General features: G+C 43.0%; 1 protein-coding gene across 23 annotated transcripts in view; it reads left to right on the forward strand.

Moving 5' to 3' along the window:
- The window catches only part of EYA4 (EYA transcriptional coactivator and phosphatase 4), a 209374-nt gene extending 205679 nt beyond the window's left edge, over positions 1 to 3695 (forward strand). For 22 of the 23 annotated variants that reach the window (XM_075924215.1, XM_075924210.1, XM_075924216.1 and 19 more), the window contains one exon: positions 490 to 3695. In XM_075924215.1, the coding sequence (XP_075780330.1) occupies positions 490 to 570 (81 nt within the window). In that variant the 3' untranslated portion in view covers positions 571 to 3695. Of the gene's footprint in view, positions 1 to 318; positions 463 to 489 lie in introns of those variants that run through there. The other variant, XM_075924204.1, reaches the window with a different exon arrangement.
- Positions 3696 to 22207: the final 18512 nt, after the last annotated feature.

Consider the following 22207-nt stretch of genomic DNA (forward strand, 5'->3'; position numbering starts at 1 on the left):
TACTGCATCTACCGACATAGATGCTTCCTGTAGCATCTTTATTTAACCTAGTGTTTTGAAAGTTTCTCTCCAGAAGAGTTTTTCCACAGCTAGACTCTCCCTCCCCCCAAAATATACTTGTCTCTTACATATGGGGCTTTCTTTTAAAAATGGGACTTGAACTTTCTTAAATGGTAATAAATTAGTACAAATAAATAGTGATTTCTTATTCCATTACTATTAAACTCCATAGTAGCAAGTGAGTGAACTGCATTCATTGAGTTTTGGGCTATTTCCAGTGCAAATTGTGAAACAGACTGTCTGATTATTTCTTCCTAGTTCTAAGAAGAAAGCGCACATCTATTTTTGGTCTGATTGTCAGACTTTCACTAACAAACATCAGGCCACACAAAATATATTGTGAGTTTAACGGTATTCATATGTTGTGTGCCTTCTGATGTATATAATGTGTTCATTTTTCCCTCACTTCTCCTCTCCTGACACATGCAGCACAACATGCCTTTCTGGAGGATATCAAGTCATTCGGACCTCTTGGCTCTACATCAAGCACTGGAACTAGAGTATTTGTAACTGTGTTCTATAGTTGGCGAGCCTTTTTATATTTCAAGTACACTGAATTTTTATGTGTGATTCGATGCCTCTGGCTTAACACATATGAATTGTCTTAAGAAGGGAAGAAATATTTGGAATGAAAATTCCAAAATGAAGAATTCAGATTGCTGAATCGAGTTAAAAATGTTAGCGCTACATAAGGAAGCTCTATGGTCTTATATATGCAACGTTTTAAATGAATAAAAACTATGAAAGTTGCTGGTACACACCAAATGAGCCCTAACGGGAGTGAATAAAGAACTCACGCTGACAAAGCACGAACATGCGTTTTCTGACCGACAAGGTGGTGGTCGACAACATTCCTCAATATGGGATATACTCTCAGCACTGAGGTTTGAACCAGACTTTAGCCTACCTAACCCAGAAAATCTGAATTGGAATGCACTCAGACTGTATAATGACAATCTTGTCTAGACCTCTAATTTGTGTAAATTATTGATGAAAATAATTTACTGTGACTTTATTAGCAGCTGATTTTTGGAAGTGGATGCAATTTTTCTTTTTGGGGGGGGTTGTAGGGAAGGGTTATACAATTGTCTCTTTTATAAGTTTGGCAAATGAAACATGCATAAATGATGTGTTGTGCCTTAAAGACATAAGACAACCATGTTTGTGTGTTACAATGTAATTCTGGTTAACAACTATGTAGATAAACCAAGAGTTGTGAAAATTTTTGACATGACCAAATTTCAAATTCAATTGAAGAGCAGGACTGCATCAAAAGCAGCTAAATATGTTGCAGTTAAAAAAAAACTAAATAAAGAAAAGTTTGTGGTTTTTATGTGGTTTCTGACTAGTTCCACTGATTGTATGAGGCAAGTTAAGAGTTTTTTGGGAGGCTGAAATATTGGGGACCGTAACCTTCGAAGCTAACGCAATTGCTTAACATCTTGAACTTTCTTCATTCTCACATACAGAAAAACTTCAGAGAGCATCTGCTATTTACGTAAAATGAAATTCACTCTTCGAGATTTGCTTTTATACTTTGCCCTGTTTAGGAAGAGCATACAGCATCACATTCCACACTGTAGTCCTCTCACCCCACAGATTGCAATGTCATGACACAACTAAAAGTGTTAATGACTTTATTGCGGAGGATGGAAATTGCTCTTCCTTGATACTGACAGCCCATGTGCACCCACCCCTTCTGCCTGGGCAGAGAGATTGTCACGTTAGATGCCCTTGGCATTCTATATCATATCTAAGGACAGAACTCAATACTGATGTACTGTCCTCCCATTCTTTGCTGTGAAGCCAACCTATTTCTACTCTGGAGGTGCTTATGGGGAAATAAGCAACACTAAACTACATTGACCATATCAAATGCATGTCTTCACAGGAAATCTTGGCCCCACGTGAGTCAATGGCAAAACTCTAACTGAGTGAAAAAATTTCTTTGCCTCCATTGGAATTTTGTATGAATGACTGGCATATAACAGGCTGGTATGCTCGTGGCACTTGTTTTAAATGAATAGTGTACAGCATTCAGACTGGTCTATCCAAATATTAAATTGTCTCCTATTTACCCAAGAATTTTTAGGATTCTTTTCCCCCCCTCTTCTTGAAAGAGTTGTATAGCTGAAAATCATTTACAGGCAGTTTATTCTTACAATATACTACCTGATAAAATTTCACATAACATTTTAATTTTAGGCCAAGTGGTCAAAAATTTAGTTTTCATTATTATAAGTGAAGATATTTTAAATATACTGAAGGCCATTAACAATGTTTTGAAAGGCACGTAACACAGAGTGACATAAGCAATAGTCCATAGCCTGCCATCTATTTACAAAATCAAATCATGACCTCATGGGAGGGGTATGGCTCAGAGTGATTAAAATGTTGGGTTGTTTTTTTTTTTTAAACATCTAGCACACTGAAGCCCTGATAATATTGAGCTTTTATGTATTATCTTAATATCAACAACAATACATACTTCACAAAATCTTATGACACTTCCCCACTTAAGGGTTTAGCCCTAAGCTCTGTATATTTCATATACACAATACCAAAGCTCTTTCCAGAGGCACAGATATACTCCTCTTAAGGAAAAAGAAGCACAGGGGTTATCATTAACTACAATCTCATAGTATTTACTTACTTTGATAAAGCTTCCTCCGTGAGAACTACAGGCATGATTAACCAAGGCAAATATTTTAGTCAGACCAGACAGTTCCAAATAGATATGGTTGGACCTAAATTAAGCTTTGGTCATTTGGACTTTGAGTGCATTTTAATTCAATGTATATAATCCAATAATCGCCTCCCTTCAACCCCTAGTCCCAAAATGAACACTATGTTATGTTTGCATTTACTGTGTGCAATTAAAATATAGACTATTGTGCCTTTGCAGTTACTGTAGCAACCTAAAATGAGTACAGTACTTGAACATTAGGCACTTTTAATACTGCACTTGCAAGATATGAATATAGTGCAATTTCAATCACAGAGTAAGCAATATCATAAATAATAGGGAGCAAGTTAGTACAGCTCAATATAAAAAAATACAGTGAAAAAGCTCTTAGAAACATATGCTGATTGAGTACAAAGACATAGGTGATGACTGATTCCCAGAATTGGATTTTATTAGTATAAGCAGCAATATATGCACCAAAAACAGGTGCAAAAGCATGTTCCAATCTAAGCAAATGTGCCCATATAAAAATCCTGGATCCAAAACACTTCTGCCATGATAGGAGGGAGGTTTGAAATCCAAATCCCAAATTTGTGTGCGCATGGATTTGGCCCTTGACTGGAAGGCTAAGTTTTAGCAATGAACTTGGATCCAGCTCCAGGGTTTTCATTCAGGAGCCAGCTCTACCTTATACCAAACATATGCTTTAAATGAATATGGTATTTAGTATCTCTAAAGAGGAACTTTAGTGACATGAGCCAAAATTGCATTATGACTCCCAGCAATAACAGCATTTTGGAAATTTAATTGAAGCCAAGTGTCTCTGTCATGTATTAGCAAGTTTAGTTTATTGGGGCCTACATAATTTAAGAAAATGTAAATTAATATTAAAAGCTTGTAAAATATATGTACATCTTACTACTTATCAATAAATACATTTGGAACTGTTGTTATTTTCTGTACTGTGCTGCCCGCAGGATTTCTGGTTTGGTGTTTGAAACCTTCATCACACAGTGATTTCTTCTAAGAGCAGGGTCTCACTACAGTTTTCTTAATAAATGAATGAATCAGAAATTCATTCATTTATTGTGTGTCACAAATGCATCAAAATGTGGGTTGTTTTGCACAGAACACAGCTTGAACTACTACTAAGGAATTAACAGGTAATTTAGCCAAATAGTTCAGTAGTGACCCTCATCTTGAGGAAAGTATCACTCTGCAGCAGTTTCCCCATCATTTTATTTATAGCTTGTCAGTGGTCTTAATTGCTCATTTGTGCATGAAGAAAGGGAATAGTAATCACATTTTTTCTATAAGTGGCGGCTTATAGATATAGTTCATTAAAGACGCACCATCACATAAGGATATGGCATAACCTTAAGGCCCCAGTCCTGCAAAGAATTAAGCATAGGCATAACTTTGTGCAGGTAAACCACTCCCTTTGACATCAAAGTCATGAACATGCATAAGTTTCTGCAGGGTTGAGACCTAAGTCTCCTTATAAACCAGTCTTCTCTTTAGTGTCTAAAAGCAACAAGTGCCAGATACTCACCACATAAAAATGTGTTTTTATTCAAGTCAATTGCCAATGGAGCAGTCAAAGCCCTGGCCCTAGGAAAACAGTAATGGGGAAAAGAATTAATAGAAGGTGCAAATTTTCCTAAGTCTTGTTGATCCCAATTAATTCAAAACAAAGGTGCACATTCTCCTATAAAACTCTGAAAGAGTGCTACTCAAATGATCAAATATTACTTGTATTTAAGTTTGTACTGGATTAAGTTTGTGGGGGTTGAAAATTAGTTGTCTTCTACCTCCTGCAGAGGTCTGCAGGTGGTAAACTGCCCTAGACCTTTGCAATGTATATTAAGCACCACGCTGTCCATGATTTTTAACTAATGAAACACCACTTAGCAAAGTGGATTTGTCAGTAATTGTTACAAAGATTGCAAAGCACATGACTCCAAGCAAAGTCCTTCCAAAAGTTCACATCCTTGGAAGCATGTGGAAAACTTATACTTTTAGTTGCTTGATGGAGACTAAGGGATGTAATTCACAAAGTTTATTGTCCATCCTACCCACTCACAAACACAAGCCTAGTTTACACTAGTAAATTAAACCACTATGAATAGCAGGTCTCTAGTCCCCTGGAGCTCACCAAAATCAGAACTTCACTAGTGTAAATCAGATGCCATGAGTTGATAAGTGGCTTTTGGCAAAGATCCACAATAAGGCCATGGAAGGGGGGGGTGAGTATGAAGTTGCTGGTCTTTTACCTATTAACGCTTTTGTACATAGAATGCATGCTTGTGCAAAAACATCAATAATTGTACCAACAACATTTTGACTTCTGGATTTCAGAGGTCTTTTACCAATCTCATTTGTTTTCTAAATTCATTTAAAGCGCAACCAATTACATTACATTTACCATAAACATATTTCTCTTTAGGTGTATTTAATTAGATAGCAACATACCATTAACAATGCCAATAATAGAAGGAGCATTACTATAGCACCCACAGCATGGTAAGTGCTGTCCAGTCAACCAATAAAACATCCATTGAGTCAGAGAGAATTTTCAGTATGGACACATTAAGACTTGAGACTGTGTCTTAGATCCCGAGTCACCTGATTTGGACTTGTGGAGCTCATACTTCAGGGCTGAAAAGAGCTATGTGGATGTTCCCGTTTGATCTGGAGCCCAGGCTCTGAAACCCCAAGAAAGGAATGGGTCTCAGAACCAGTGCTGCAGGCTGAGCCCAAAAATGCAGAAGAGGCACAATGAATTCACAGTCTAAGGCAAGCCACCTACCATTGGAAGATGAGAAGGGGTTCAGGCAACCAAAACCAGAATAATATAGAACATTTCAGATTTTTGGAAATACCCAAAATTTGCTATTTCTACAAATAAAGCTGGCCTATGTTGTTGAAAAATAGGCATTTTCTACATAAGCTTGTTGTGGAGAAAAAGGCCTTTTTTGTCCACAAATATATTTTGAATTACATTTTTCACCAGTACTTTTCACATACAGAGGGTGGCATGCAAGACTGATTAGAGCAGTGTTTCCCAATTGGTGCTCCGTGGAACCCCAGGGTTCCGCAGAGAAAAACTAGGGGTTCCGCAAGGAGCCGGCACTCCCCCGCCCCCTCTGAAAAAGAGAGCGCGCGCCACCTAGTCAGCAGAGGCATGGGCGGCGAGTTGTGTGGGCTCATGGTGCCCATGCTCCAGCAATATTTGGAACTGGAGCAGGTCCTGACCCCGGCCCCAGAGCGTCTCTCCCCCGTCCCTATCCCGGTCCCATCCTCACCGTGCGCAACCTTCTCTGAGCTCCCCCTTGCTGGCTGCTGCTGCCCTGCGCAGTGTGCTCAAACCTGTGTGTGGGGAGACGCCCGGACGGGGGCAGGTTGCAGGAGGGCTGAGGACAATGAGAAGAGCAGGAGTCAGGACAGCAGATGAGGGTGGGCAGCAGGCACCAGGGGAGCTGATGAGGCAAGGGGAGGAGACATGGCAGCAGAGGGAAAAGGTAGAGGTTTAAAAATAGTTATTAATAACTTGGGTGGCACATCCAAACAAGCCACATGAACTCAGTACTGGTGCACAACACAAAATTCATTTTGCTCATGTGAGGGAACTCAGGCTATGTTTGCACTGGTTGTTTCTTGTGTAAGAACATCTTGCGCAAGAGTTTTTGTGCAAGAACACATCCACACTGCCATGTGCGAGCTGTGCTTTTGCACAAGAGCATCTATGGCTGTGTGGACGCTCTCTTGCCCAAGAAAGTGCCGAAGGCCATTTTAGCCATAGGGCTTTCTTGCACAAGTAATTCATGTTGCCTGTCTACACTGGCCTCTTGCGCAAGAAGCCCTGATTTCATACATGAGAACATCAGTGTACTTGCACGAGAACACATGACCAGTGTAGACAGGCAGCAAATTTTTGCGCAAGAGTGGCCGCTTTGGCGCAAGATCATGCCAGTGTAGACACAGCCAAGGGGAGGGAGGAAGGCAGAGGCAGGGAATCAGCACTGACTCAGCATGTCTGCATGGTTTGGGGGAAGGTGCAGGGAAATTGAGCTCAGCTGGGTTGCAGAGTCTGGGGAGCTGGGCTGGGCAGTGGGGTGGGGGGGGGCTCAGTTTGGCTGCAGGAGGAGGGAGGTGCCGGGAACCGGAGCTAGACTCAAAGGGAGGGAGGGGCAGGGAATCAGCTCTTGGTTCAGCAGTTTTGCAGGGCTTGGGAGAGATGCAGGCAAACGGGGATCAGCTGTGCTGTGAGGGAGGCATACAAGGAACCAGTGCAGGGCTCAACTGGGCTGAGGTGGATGGGGGAGGGCATACAGAATAGACGGGCATCTCAGCTGGCTGTGAGGGGCTGCAGGGAACTGGTGTTGCACTCCCTTGGATTGTGGGGATGGTTTTGGGGGGGGGAGGGGAGTGCAGGGAACCAGCAGGGGTGGGCAGCTCAGTTGGGTTGCAGGGGATAGAGCTCTGTGCAAAGAAGCCTAGTGGGGAAGGGGAACCAGGAGCCCTGAAATGACCTCCCCAGTCCAAAAATTCCTCGTCTGGGACCAGACAGGTCCAGAGGGTGCCAGATCAGGAAGGTCCAACTCCTACCCAAGTCTCCTACTTACACCCTCCCTCGTAGCCAGACAACCTACCCCCAATCTGCTCCTCCTCCTGGCCAGACACCCTACATCCAGCCTGCTTCTGCACCCTACCTACTACCCAGACCTTGACCCCTTCCGCCCCCCAGCTCCCTCCCAGATCCTGCACCCCATCTTTATCCCGCTCCTTGGCAGCCCTGCCAACCACCCTAGCACCACTCTGGCCCCAGCACCTTGCCTCATACCCCAGGACTCAGCACCGCCCTGGACCCGGTCCCAGCACCGTGCCATCCACTCTAGCACCCAGCAGCACACTGTTCCTTGTCCCAGCACCCTGCCAATCACCCTAGTGCCCAGCAGGACCATGTCCCTAACCCCAGCACCCTGCCACCTGCCTGCCCCAGCACCCCACCACCTGAGCCAGCATCTTTCCACCTAGCAGCACTCTCTCCCTAGCCCCAGTACCCACTAGCACTCTGTCCCTTACCTCCACCAGCACATTTGAAGCCACATTAGTGAGGTTTGGGGGTTTTGGAGGAGTTTTTGTTTTTGTTTTTTGCATCTCACTTGTGTGGCCCCAACTAACTTTTCTGTGGGTCAGAGACCTTTGACTCAACAGGTTCCTCACCCCTCTCATATATAAAGACAATGCTAAAACCTTTTGAGTTTGACAATATTTTATTTAAAAATGAAGCCTGGCCAACAAGCCCCCCAGTTGGGACCAAACCCCCATTTCACTGTAGCATCATAACACTCCTGCACCACCTGACCCCAAATCTGAGCCTATCATACACTAGAACCCCCTGTCCTGAGCCTCTTGCATCCCCACATCCTCAGTCTTCTGCCACAACATTCCTCCACCATCCACACATCACAAATCTGTGTCCTGAGTCCCTCACATATCCAGCCCAAACTCCTGCACCCTCACATCCACAAGCCCTGGCTTGCTCAGCACCCCAACCTTCCACCTGAACCCAACACTCCCCAGCCTAGAGCCTCCCCCCCCCCCCGAGCCAACAGCCCCTTCTTCTGCATCCAGATTCCCTCCCAGAGCTTGTACTTCTCACCCCTTTCCACACCCAAATCCCTCATTCCCACCTCACACCTCCTGTCTCAACATAGTGGGAGTGTATAAGGGCTGGGGATAGCAAGTGGTGGAGAGGAGGGGAACAGAGCGGATGAGGCCTCACAGAAGGGAGGTGGGGACAGTCTTGGGGAAGGAATGTGATGTTCATGAATTGGTGGGTCTCTTTTCTCCCATCCACCCACCCACCCTTTTTTTTGCTTGACAAACTTAGGGGTTCCTTGAAATTCTGAAAAGCTGAAAAGGGTTCCTCGGCCAAATAAAATTGGGAAACACTGGATTAGAGAGTAGGAAAAGAGCAGCCATCCTGGGTCAGACCAAAGATCCATCCAGCCCAGTATCCTGTCTGCCAACAGTCGCCAATACCAGATGCCCCAGAGGGAGGAAACAGGTAATCCTCACATGATCCCTCCTGTCACCAACCTCCAGACAAACAGAGGCTAGGGACACCATTCCTACCCAGCCTAGCTATTAGATTCATGGAGGTTAGGTCCATCAATGGCTATCTAGCACTTTTTTGAACCCTGTACAATTTCTAGCCTTCACCACATCCTCTGGCAAGGAGTTCCAGAGGATGACACTGTGCGGAGTGAAGAAAAACTTCCTTTTGTTTTAAACCTGCTACCTATTAATTTCATTTGGTGACCCTTAGTTCTTATATTGTGGGAACAAGTAAATAACTTTTCCTTATTCACTTTTTCCATGCCAGTCATTTTTAGACCTCTATCATACCCCCTTTCCCCTGTAGTCTCCTCTTTTCCAAGCTGAAAAGTCCAAGTATCTTTAATATCTCTTCATATGGGACCCGTTCCAAACCCCTCATATTTGGGGTCCAGAAGGGTTTGGGCTGCTCTGTGTGTAAAAGCAAGAGACTCAATATTGGTGATGGGCTAATACAACTATGCTATAAAAAACCCTGAAGACTATTAAATAAACCACTAGGGATGTTTTTGTAATGCTACAATCTCAAAGTTAGAGCAAATATAAATAATACAAAGTTTGTGCCTTGGACCTTTTATTCTAATTATTTATGCACATTCTTTTACTAACACTAGTATCTGACAGTTTCTTGTGAATGAGAACTACTATACCAGGGACAATGTGCCCTGTAAGGTGTTCGCCTGCACCAGCCCGCACCAAGAATTTGAGGCCTGCTCACTCCCTCAGCAAGGCTGTGAAGTGGCTGCTCAGCTGCTTGGGGACTGGACCAGCTGTTCCAGCAGCTTCAGCTCCCCCCCGCATATCAGCTCCCACCTAGCACCCCACACAGCTGTCTTTGATATAGAGGCAGCAGCACGGAGTGGCAAGGGGCTCTAAGGAGCGAGACCAGAGCACACTCACTGCTGGCCCTGCCCCCAATGACTATAGAAAGTTGACTAACCTATAAGAATTCATGAGGTTACTCAACTATTCAATGAACAGACATTTAAGATCCCAGTTGTGTAGCAGCGCAGCACAGGTCTAAGAAAAAAGGTTATTGTTCAAACTTTGCAGGTATGTGGGGGGGGAGGGGAAGGAGGGAGGAGGAGGGTGGGTGATGTCTTTTTACCTTATCTATAGCTGGTGCATGACAGTACATTGGTACTCAGGGTCACCCATAATAAGAAGGATTCTTTGGGAAAAGTTCAGACTTAACAGCTCTTTTTATTCTTTGTGACTGGGAAAGAGCTGTTGTAGTAGTTTTCATGGTAGGTTCTATGGAGGCACACACCCGGACAAGCCCACATGACCTCAATATTGGTGACCAGACAAAACTCACTCAGCTCATGGATGGAAAAATCTTAGAGGGAACACTGACCAGGGTGGGGAACGTTGGGGGCCACTGACCCAAAGGAAGAAAAAAAACACAGTCCGGGACCTCACACAAGTGGGGAACCACAGGCCCAAGGATTGGATCCAGGCAAGTTGGTCACTGCCTCTGGGCCTGAGGTTCACCACCCCCGAACTATACTTTTATTTTCCATTTGTGAAACTTATGAATGAATAAACATTGTGCGATTGGCATGGGAAAGCTTAAGTGAAACTGCTTGCTACAGTTGTGCCACCCCACAGAAATGTCACCTTTAAATATAGCAATTAAATCACAGCATGTGTAGCAGGAAGAAGGCTCTCAGTACTGAGTGGAATGTCTGGTACTTAGTGCTAACACACAACCACCCAAAGCTTGGTTTCATTTATCCGTGATAGCTGCGTTTTCATTTATCGGTGGTTTAGGTTCCCCCCTCCCCCCCCCCCCCCCCCCCCATGAGTGCACACACAGTGCAAGGCCTCTCTCCAAAGCCTAATTACTGACTACTCAGAAAACTCCCATTGACTTCTGTTAGGGTCTGAGCTGAAGCACTAGTGAAGTCATCATCCTTTGACTCCCCAGAGATTTACAGGAGGTGGAAGCTACAGAACGAGAGCTGATCAGCATGATCAAAACCAAAAAATACTCTACCCTTAGAATCCACAACACCCTACCACTTTTAGATCTCCTCACATCTATAATCGCACAGGCCTATATTTATATAGTCCCAGAACAAAGTAACAGACACCTAATTACCCACATCAAATAGGGACTGACTAATGAGCTTGAGGTCACCAACATTTCAACCATGACAGAAGCAACCTAAGTCATTGCATCAGCTCTATTTCCTTCACTTCAGGGATACAAGATTGGGCCTTTCATGCATGTGACTTGATGCTGTGAAGGCTGAGCTAGAGCATGTCAAACTTAAGGACCAGATCCTCAGAGGGTGTCAACAGGCACAACTCCACTGAGAATCTGGAAGAACCTGCTGACCAGGAGGATGTGTCCAATTAGACCTATTCCAAAAGAACATCTCAGTCAATCAATGGAAAGACACCCATGGATTTCACAGGGCTTTGAATCAGGCTCCTAGTGATTTCAAGTGATTCTAGAAGAGCTCTTGCACAAAGCTGATGCCCTGCTCTTCTATAGGAGAACTAGAATCATGGCAGAGGGAGTTCAAGGAGGAAGGGGAAAGCTACTTCCTTCCAACACATTTTCCTGCAGTTATAAAATGGTACTGGCTTTGTAGCAGCTGAGGATCTGACCTGAAAGTAGGGAGGAAATTAAAGTTAGGGTGAGGCACTTCCCCAGAATAACACAAATACAGTTAATAGTTCATTCCACGAAGGGATGCTACAAACAAGCCAGTGCTACCAAGAAAAGCAGTTTGTGGGAGCCACAGGGTGGCAGGGAGGTGGTACACACACATACATGAGGTACAGCAACAAGTCTGGAAACAAAAGAATGATCCCTGCTAAGATGAGTACAAGGAGAGCACTCTTGAGCCCTGGGAAAAGAGACCTAATCTGGGGCCAGGAGAAGCAATGGGAATAGGCACATTAACCAAAGGAATCTGACACGTCTCACAGGCTGAACGCGTGGGATACTTTGAAGGCAGGCTTAGGTGTCACAGAGCTATAACACAACTCAAGGGAGATATTGGTCGGGGGGCCAACAGCTACTACAGGCCCCATGACAAGGTGGGGGAGGGTGAGCTGGCTCTGAGCCCTTGGAAGGGGCAGAGCCAAGTAGCCAGCCCTCAACACTACCCAGACCACAGTGTGCCCCCCAACCTTCAGAGCCATGCCACACAATTCAAAGGGGTCAGGGTTTTGAAATCCCTCCCCCCACCGCACCCCCTGGCAGCGAGCCAGACCTTTCTAGGGTGCAGTGTAGATGTAATAGTTATTCTGAAACTGGGATTTGGGGCAGAAGCAAAGGGAAGGATTGGAACAATTATAAGCAAATTATATCTGTAAGAAACAGACAACCAACTAAAGTAATTCTCCAGAAAATGGTAATATATACTGGTGAAACCTTAGTAGATATCACCTGCAGTTTATATAATCCCTTGCTACTGAAAACACTAAAACAGGTTTCCATTTTTTGTATTGGATACTTCCTCTGGAACAAGCAATTCATTCGATGGGAATAGGCAGTAATTTCAAGTAACTACAATGAATACCCATGCACTTTTTTGGGTTGTGATTTTTAAATCACACACACTTATTTTAACCAGGTTGCTATTATGCTAATGAAAATTTAACAGTACCAAATGGATACATGTTGGCATTTGTGGTTTGTAGGAGGCATGCTTCAGTAGAACAACAGTATTCCTTGTCCCCTTGTCTCCATTCATAAGGAATTTAATTCAGAGGGAAAGAATTATTCCTAGTTATTTGGGGGGAGGGTGTGCACCTGCATGTACATCAAATATGATGGGGTTGTAGAAACTGACTAACATGCTTGTCAGTCTCCCATCTCAACCTTTCCCTCCAAAAAGTCTCCTGGTAATTATACTAAATGTTCTTTTCTTAGGTCCTTATTATACTTCTGGGTGTGACACTACACAAATTTCTCTCCCTCCCTGCTGTAAACTTCAATCAAACATTACCTTCAGACATTTGTAGTGTGTTACTAGATCATTCCTACTCCCATCGCACAGCCTTTAGTAACATCTGCCATTTTAAAACATTTGTGTTTACATGGCAACAGATTGGCACATATCTTACACTTCTTCTTGAGCCAATGCTAGTTGGTAAATAAAACCTCAGGGGCCGCTGAACCTTACTGTGCACTTATTTGGGGCGGGGGGGAAATAGTCCACAGCTGAAGTGCAGGAGCCAATAAGTTTTGCCACATGTTTGCAAGTCACCAGTTTGTCAAAAACGATCCCATTTTAACCCACTGTTACATGCTCAGCAGGCACGCAAAGCAAATCGTTTTATGGAACAATGGCTCTCAAGTATAGCCCTCCCTTTTTAGAGGGAATGATTCTGCTATTTTTACACATTTGGAGCTGAACTGTTGCTTTGTCACAAGCCCCAAGCAGCATTACTCATTTCTAATTATTTAACATTTATATTGCAGTACCTGAAGGCCAAGTAAGGAAAAGCATGTTGTTGCAAGGCACATGGAGCAGACTGGGAACCCGAGTCCAGCCTCCCAATTTCCTTCCCACTTCTGGGAAGAAACAACCTGCTCTAACCTCGTTCTTGGAGCAGATTATGGTCCCTTCCTCCCCCCATCAATGCTGGCACAGCTGCACTTGCCAAGATTCCAGCCACCCTAACTGTTTTGTGAGAAGGTGGGAGTGGGCGACAGGGAATGAATATCTTGATTAAATGTTCTGATGATTTGGGCACCTGGAATTGCCCACTGGTCGGACGCAATATGGCCGTTCTTATGTTCTTACATAATCATGCTCAATCACTTGCATTAAGAGAGGGAGTCGGAGCTCAGTGCAGGCTTTGGCAAGGTGGGTTCTACCCAGGAGCTCTTAAAAAGCCAAGCATTTGTCAATCCTAGAAGTACATTCAAATTTTTAGAAACATTGTATCTCTTATTTTAATCCTTGCAGTTAGCTGAGTTCTCAATTCAGCCCAGGGCAAGTTTATAAAAAAAAAACAGCTGAGCCATGTCACTCTAAAAGTAGGAGTCTATTTATAATGGAAAGGCTGACTCAACCTTAACTCTAATAATAAGGAGAACACATTATAATGAAACAACAAATCACTGCTTTGACAGTAATGAGGCGCTTACCTAGACATTTATCTGTCCTTTTCTAGGGCAGTAATTTTATGGTTGAAAAAGCTTGTTTTTAAAAGTTTATGTCCAGGAGGGGGTTGCCAAGAGCTGGTCAAAATTACTTCGTTTACCAGATGGTAAAAATGTACATAATTAATGTATTCATTTTCTCTCAAAAATTGGTAAATGAAGCCTATAAGAATTTCCTCCTGAAAGCTGAATTTATTAGCTACAAAACACAGTGTCTTTGCCAACTTTCATTCAGGAAAATTATATCCTATGTTCGTTCCACTTTTAAATTATTTTCCACTAAGTAGTGAAAACTCTTGGGTGGCTTCTTACACATCCATGGAAAGCTTCAGAGGGGAGGCCACCTCCCTCCCATCCCTTTCCCTCCTCAGTGAGTTTTCTATGATAAAGATTCCTACTTCTTGCTCCTATGTGACAAACAGAAAAGCTGACAAGTCCGTCAGTTGTTCTCTGAAAATGGCTTTAAATCCATCAGCTCTCTAGTACCTAATAAAATCACATGTTTACAATGTTAAAGGAAATCAGGTGTTTTAATGTTAAGCGGGAGGAAAAAAACCCATATTTATGTACTGTTATAATAATGCCCTTTCCTTGGCCTCTCTCAGGCTATCCATCATTGCAGAAGTTTCCTTACAAAATGCTGTGGAGTCCACATGCTGGAATGTTGTGCAATAAGCCAGAATTAACAATAACTCATGCATCTGAGCGGAGGCCTGTGGTGTTGGCAGACACGGCAATAGGGCATAGGCGGAGAAATACCGCCTGGTGTCGGAGTAGAGGAGACTCGCTGACTGATGAGGACAGCAGAGTACACTACACAGAGTAAGGGCTCCATCTATATAGAGAAAGCAGCCCGGGTTTCCAAGCAGGCTCTAAGAGCCTCATCTCTGTCCACTCACTGGTCAAATGCTTGAGAACATGAGTCTGCAAGATCCTTGGTTGAGACTTTCAAAGCCACCTAAAGAAACTAGAACATAAGAACGGCTGTACTGGGTCAGACCAAAGGTCCATCTAGCCCACTAGCCTGTCTGCTGACAGTGGCCAGCACCAGGTGCCCCAGAGAGGGTGGACCGAAGACAATGATCCAGCAATTTGTCTCCTGCCATCCTTCTCCAACCTCTGAAAACAGAGGCCAGGGACATCATTTCTATCCCCTGACTAATAGCCTTTATGGACCTAACCTCCATGAAATTATCTAGCTGCTCTTTAAACTGTTGTAGTCCTAGCCTTCACAGCCTCCTCTGGCAAGGAGTTCTACAGGTTGACTACACGCTGTGTGAAGAACAACTTTTATTAGTTTTAAACCTGCTACCCATTAGCTTCATTTGGTGTCCTCTAGTTCTTCTATTATGGGAACTAATAAATAACTTTTCTTTATTCACCCTCTCCACACCGCTCATGATTTTATATATCTCTATCACATCCCCCCTCAGTCTCCTCTTTTCTAAACTGAAAAGTCCCAGTCACTTTAACCTATCTTCATATGGGATCCATTCCAAACCCCTAATCATTTTAGTTGCCCTTTTCTGAAACCTTTCTAAGGCCAAAATATCTTTTTTGAGTTGAGGGGACCACATCTGTACATAGTATTCAAGGTGTGGGCGTACCATAGTTTTATACTGGGGCAGTAAGATATTCTCTCTCTTATTTTCTATCCCTTTCTTAATTCCTAACATCCTGTTTGCCTTTTTGACCGCCACTGCACACTGTGTGGAAGTTTTCAGAGAACTATCCACGATAACTCCAAGATTTTTTTCCTGATTTGTCGTAGCCAAATTAGCCCCCGTCATACTGTACGTATCGTTGGGGTTATTTTTTCCAACGTGCATTACTTTACACTTATCCACAATAAATTTCGTTTGCCATTTTGTTGCCCAATCACTCAGTTTGGTGAGATTTTTGAAGTTCTTCGCAGTCTGTTTCTGTCTTGACTATCTTAAACAGTTTAGTATCATCCGCAAACTTTACCACATCACTGCTTACCCCTTTCTCCAGATCATTTATGAATAAGTTGAACAGGATCGGTCCCAGGACTGACCGTTGGGGGACACCACTAGTTATCCCTCTCCAATCTGAAAATTTACCATTTATTTCTACCCTTTGTTTCCTGTCTTTTAATCAGTTCTCAATCTATGAAAGGACCTTCCCTCTTATCCCATGACAATGTAATTTACGCAAGAGACTTTGGTGAGTGACCTTGTCAAAGGCTTTCTGAAAATCTAAGTATAGTATATCTACTGGATCTCCCTTGTCCGCATGCTTGTTAACCCCTTCAAAGAACTCTAATAGATTAGTAAGACATGATTTCCCTTTACAGAAACCATGTTGACTTTTGTCCAACAAATTATGTTCTTCTACGTGCCTAACAATTTTATTCTTTACTATTGTTTCGACTAATTTGCCCGGTACTGAAATTAGACTTACTGATCTATAATTGCAAGAATCGCCTCTAGAGCCCTTTTTAAATACTGGTGTCACGTTAGCTAACTTCCAGTCATTAGGTAGCGGATTTAAAGGATAGGTTACAAACCACAGATAATAGTTCTGCAATTTCCCATTTTAGTTTTTAGAACCCTTGGATGAATGCCATCCGGTCCCGGAGATTTGTTAACATTAAGTTTTTCTATTTGTTCCAAAACCTCCTAACGACACTTCATTCCAGAACAGTTCCTCAGATTCATCGCCCACAAAGGACGGTGCAGATTTGGGAATCTCCCTAACATCCTCAGCCGTGAAAACTGAAGCAAATAAATCATTTAGTTTCTCCGCAATGCCTTTATCATCCTTGATTGCTCCTTTTATATCTCAATCGTCTAGGGGACCCACTGGTCTTTTAGCAGGCTTCCTCCTTCTAATGTACTTAAACATTTGGTTATTTCTTTTTGAGTTTCTGGATAGCTGTTCCTCAAAATCTTGTTTTGCTTTTCTTATTACATTTTTACACTTGATTTGACAGTGTTAATGTTCCTTTCTATTTATCTCACTAGGATTGGACTTCCACTTCCTGAAAGATGCCTTTTTGTCCCTCACTGCTTCTTTTACCTGGTGGATAAGCCACGATGGCTCTTTTTTAGGTCTCTTACTATGTTTTTTTAATTTCTGGTATGCATTTAAGTTGGGCCTCTACTATGGTGTCTTTAAAAAGTTCCCTGCAAGCTGCATGTATTTGGCTGTAGTCACTGTGCCTTTTAATTTGCTTAACTAACTTCCTCATTTTTGTGTAATTCCCCTTTTTGAAATTAAATGCCAGAGTGCTGGACTGCTGAGGTGTTCTTCCCACCACAGGAATGTTAAATATTATTATATTATGGTCACCATTCCCAAGCGGTCCTGTAATGGTTCTCTCCTGGACCTGATCCTGAGCTCCACTCAGGACTAAATCGAGAATTGCCTCTCCCCTTGTGGGTTCCTGTACCAGCTGTTCCAAGCAGCAGTCATTTAAGCCATTGAGAAATTTTCTCTCTGCTTCTCTTCCTGAGGTGACATGTACCCAGTCAATATGGGGATAATTAAAATCCCCCATTATTACAGAGTTCTTTATTTTGGTATCCTCTCTAATCTCCCTCAGCATTTCAATGTCAGTATCGCTGTCCTGGTTAGGTGGTCGATAATATCTCCCTACTGCTAAATTCTTATTATTGGAGCATGGAATTACTATCCATAGCGATTCTATTGAACATGTTGATTCATTTAAGATTTTTATTTCATTTTATTGTACATTATCTTTCATATACAGTGCCACTCCGCCACCCACACAGCCTGCATTCCTTTCGATATATTTTAATATCCCAGTATGATTGTGACCCACAGATTTTCCTCATTCCACCAGATTTCAGTGATGCCTATTATGTCAATCTCTCCTTTTAATACGAGGTACTCTAGTTCACCCATCTTATTAGTCAGACTCCTAGCATTTGTATAGAAGCACTTTTAAAAAATTGCCACTGTTTATTTGTCTGCCCTTCCCTGATGCATTGGATTCCTTTATATGCGGTTGTCTGTCCTCTCTGGCCCATGGTTTGTCCTCTCCCTTCCTCTTTCTGACTACATCTTAGAGAATCTCTATCAATGGATTATCCTCTAAGAGAAGTCTCCATCCGATTTATGTGCTTCTCCGCACCCATCAGCACTCCCCCATCTCTTAGTTTAAAAACTGCTCTACAGCCTTTTTAATGTTTAGTGCCAGCAGTCTGGTTCCACCCTGGTTTAGGTGGAGCCCATCCTTCCTGTATAGGCTCCCCCTCTCCCAAAAGTGTCCCCAGTTCCTGATCAATCCAAATCCCTCCTCCCTACACCATCGTCTCATCCACGCATTGAGACTCTGAAGCTCTGCCTGCCTACCTGGCCCTGCATGTGGAACTGGAAGCATTTCCGAGAATGCCACCATAGAGGTCCTGGATTTCAGTCTCTTTCCAAGCAACCTAAATTTGGCCTCCAGGACATCTCTCCTACCCTTCCCTACATCATTGGTACCTACATGTACCATGACCACCAGCTCCTCCCCAGCACTACACATACATTTATCTTGATGCCTCGAGAGATCTGCAACCTTTGCACCAGGCAGGCAAGTGACCATACGGTTCTCCTGGTCATCACAAACCCAACTATCTAGGTATCTAATGATCGAATCACCCACTACTAACACCTGCCTCTTACTAACTACTGGCATTCCCTCCCCCTCAGAGGTATCCTCAGTGTGAGAGGATACCGCAACCTCCTTTCAAAGGAGGGTCCCAACTATGGGAAGGTTTCCCTCTGCTCCCATGGAATGCTCTGTTCCCCTGAGACTTTCATCCTCCTTAAGAGCACTGGGGCTCTCAGACCGTAGGTGGGACAGTACTACAGTGTCCCAGAAAGTCTCATCAGCATAGCTTTTTGCCTCCCTTAGCTCCTCCAGTTTAGCCACCCGGCCTCCAAAGCTCGAACTTGATCTCAGAGTCAGAGCTCCTTGCAACAGGTGGACACATATGCCACCATCCCACAGGGCAGGTAATCATACATGTTACACCCAATGCAATAAACAGTCTGCTGCTGGGCTTCTGTCTGCATTTTTCCTATGAGTGAGTCTTAGTGGTCAACTGTTCCCCTGTTCCTATCCCTGCACTCACTCAGCTGTTTTAATGCTATTTTATTTTAATTTTTTTGCTCAACAACTTTGGTCTGTTTCAACCAACTGGCCACCCTACTCCCAGGGGGAGCTCTTAACTACAGCATAACTAGTGTGAAATGTAAGTTCAGCATAGGAGAGTTGTCCCCAGAGCCAGAGAATCAGCATTTTGTTTAAAAACACAAGTAGGGGTTAATATAAGAAAGGGCTGGTGATTAAGTTAGGATGGGAAAGCAGAGATTGTAAAAGGAGGAATGCCTGGGGGTTGGAAAGGGCTGTTTTAGAGAACAGCAGACACAGAAGAAATACAGCCAAGGCCTCTGAGCCAAGGTATAGTCAGTAAAAGAGGAGATTTAGCTGCATAAGTGAAAAGATGGGGCCAAAACCAAGGGGAGGGATAGTGATAAAGAGAAGTTCCCACCCTATGTTTGGTGCTTACATAGCTCTTTATGATGTCTAACTTATTTCTCCACCCAACCCCTCCATGAGGTATAAGTTAGCAGTGCTCTTATTCCCATTGTAGTCTCATTGTACCTTATTGGCCCACTAACAGCCAGATTTTCAGAGGTATTTAGGCACCAAGTGGGATATTCAAAAGTGCCTAGAAGGTTAGGTGGTTTGGTTTGGATGCTAGAAGCCAAGCTGCATCTTTTAGTGTCTAAAATGTTTTGAAACTTGTTCCCTAAGGCCAACTTAGGTCATACATTCAAGTCATACAGGAAGTCACATAGAAGGAGTAGAACCTAGGTCTTTCGTCTTTCAGGGTTAGCTCCCTAACCAGGAAAAAATTTAAAAAAGGTGTCTTATAGACGGGAGCAAAACCAATTCTGAGCCTTCAGCCGGAGCAATCCCAGAACATTGGGGAAAATGTCATGGTTGATAGAATGAAAACCAGAAGGAAAGATTCAGTTGGGAGAAGATTATTTCATTCCCAAGGAGTATCCCATGCTGGGTTGTTAAGCAATGATGTCTGTGCGATTTTACACTTTAACTGAAAAACATTTTGTTGTGTTATTTTGTGTTCTGAGTTAGAGAAAAGGAAGGGATGAGAAAGTGTTATACATGCCTCAAATTCTTAAAGGTTACAGCTGTATCCAGGCTAATTCCAGAACAGAAAAACACAAAGAGTCCACAAAAGTCAATGATTGGCATGTTTATTATTCACTGGGCACCATGTGTGTGCTCAGCACTGTTCAAAATATGCCAGAAAATGTCATGCCTGAGCTAACATGCATAAGTTGTATAGCTCTGGATATGATGGTTCTAAATAGAGATGTGGGTTAAAAATATTTTAAACAACTAAATAAATAAATAGTTATTGAACATGTTAGTACCTATGAGTGGAGACACTGATAACCAAAGTTTTACTGGATTAAGAACTTGACGATTAACTCTCCAACTTTTTTTTCTTCAATACCAAGAACTTCCTAGAACTCTTTTGCCTGTTTATTTTCCTTTCCTACCTGCAGTGGTCATGGAAGATCACAGAAATCTCAATTTGTCAGCTTTAAAATCTGGAATCTTCTTGGTGTTTGGGTTTAAATAGTCTCCTGTGAACTGCATTTCTCGGTGTGGTGTTGTGTTTAAGAGCCTTCTGGAAAGTACCTACCCTTTAAACAGAAGTAAAAGCAGTTTTGCCAACTCAATTTTGTCAAGAGTCTCAGGATAATCATTGTTTTCATTAAAGCCCCAGCACCTGGAGTCAAGTGGATGTGTGATGACTTCAGCCTTCATACCTAAATAAAAATGAAGTTTCTAACCTTCATGGATGAGGAGAAAGTTTCAAAATGGGTCTCCACTACATCATCAAGGTTTTAAATGCAGAAGGCAAATAAACAAGAAAGCTATTATTTGTCTGTACATAAATTTCAGTATTTAAAAATCTCATTATTTTGGTGAGCCCAATTCATTGTTTTTGAACATTTGGGATCTGCAATACTGTAAAAGTGACTCAGAAGTGTCAGTTTCACTTCTGCTTAATCATAGAATCACGGAACTGGAAGGCTCGTCAAGAGGTCACCAAGTCCAGTCTTCCGTACTCTTGGCAGGGCCAAGCATCATCAAGAGCATCTCTGAACCTGCTCTTAATTTTCTAAGAATGATAATTCTCCAATTTCCATAGGCAATTTATAACCATCCCAACAGTTAGGAAGTTTTTCCTAATGTCCAACCTGAGTCTTTCTTGCAGCAATTTAAGCTCATTGCTTCTTGTCCTATCCTCAGAAGTTAAGGAAAATAATTTTATCCTTCCTCCTTGTAACAACCTTTTAGATACCTGAAAACTATTATGTCCCCTCTCAGTCTTCTCTTTTCCAAACTAAACAAATTCAGTTTTCAGTCTTTGCTCATAGGTTATGTTTTCTAGCCCTTTAATTATTTTTGTTGCTCTTCTCTCAATCCTCTCCAATTTGACCACATCTTTCTTGAAATGTGGCACCCAGAACTGGACACAGTACTCCAGCTGAGGCCTAATAAGCATGGAGTAGAGCAGAAGTGTGTCTTGATTACAAGGTCAGTTTCTAATCTAATCTATTCATAGTAAAATCCTGTTAAAGTTAACCAGTTAAATGGAAGTTTAAACATTCCAGTAAGCCAGTTAAATGGGATCCCATAAGTGGAGGGCCCAGCGGGGCTGGAGTGGCCCCGTGCTCACAGCATGGTGGGCCTGCTGCATTGCTGCTCTGGCTCAGCTGGACCCGCACAGCACAGCACGGCAGGCCAGGCCAAGGTAGGGCAGCTTCTTGCCTGCAGCGTGCTGTGGGTGAGGAGCTGGATAGTAGCTTCTGTATGTGAAGGGTGCTCCAGGCTGCATTGCCTGACTGAGATGCTGGAAATGCCCCACTGGTCTGAGATTTGAAGGAACAGCAGAAAATGACAGAGAAGATCCTATTGTGATACGAGCAAAGACCTTGGTTCAGTTCTGCTTGCCAACTTATCCAAAGCTTCAAACATAATTCCTACGAAAGAGAGCAATGGAAATTAACTTCCTTGTGTTGGTCTTATTCTCAGTCCTTGACTGTTTGGGTAACACAGCTGTTAGCAGGTCCAGAACTGGACCTGCTAACTGTGCATTAAACAGGCCTTTCTTTCTGCATGCACA

Source organism: Pelodiscus sinensis, chromosome 3, assembly GCF_049634645.1.
Source record: "Pelodiscus sinensis isolate JC-2024 chromosome 3, ASM4963464v1, whole genome shotgun sequence".
NCBI lineage: Eukaryota > Metazoa > Chordata > Testudines > Trionychidae > Pelodiscus > Pelodiscus sinensis.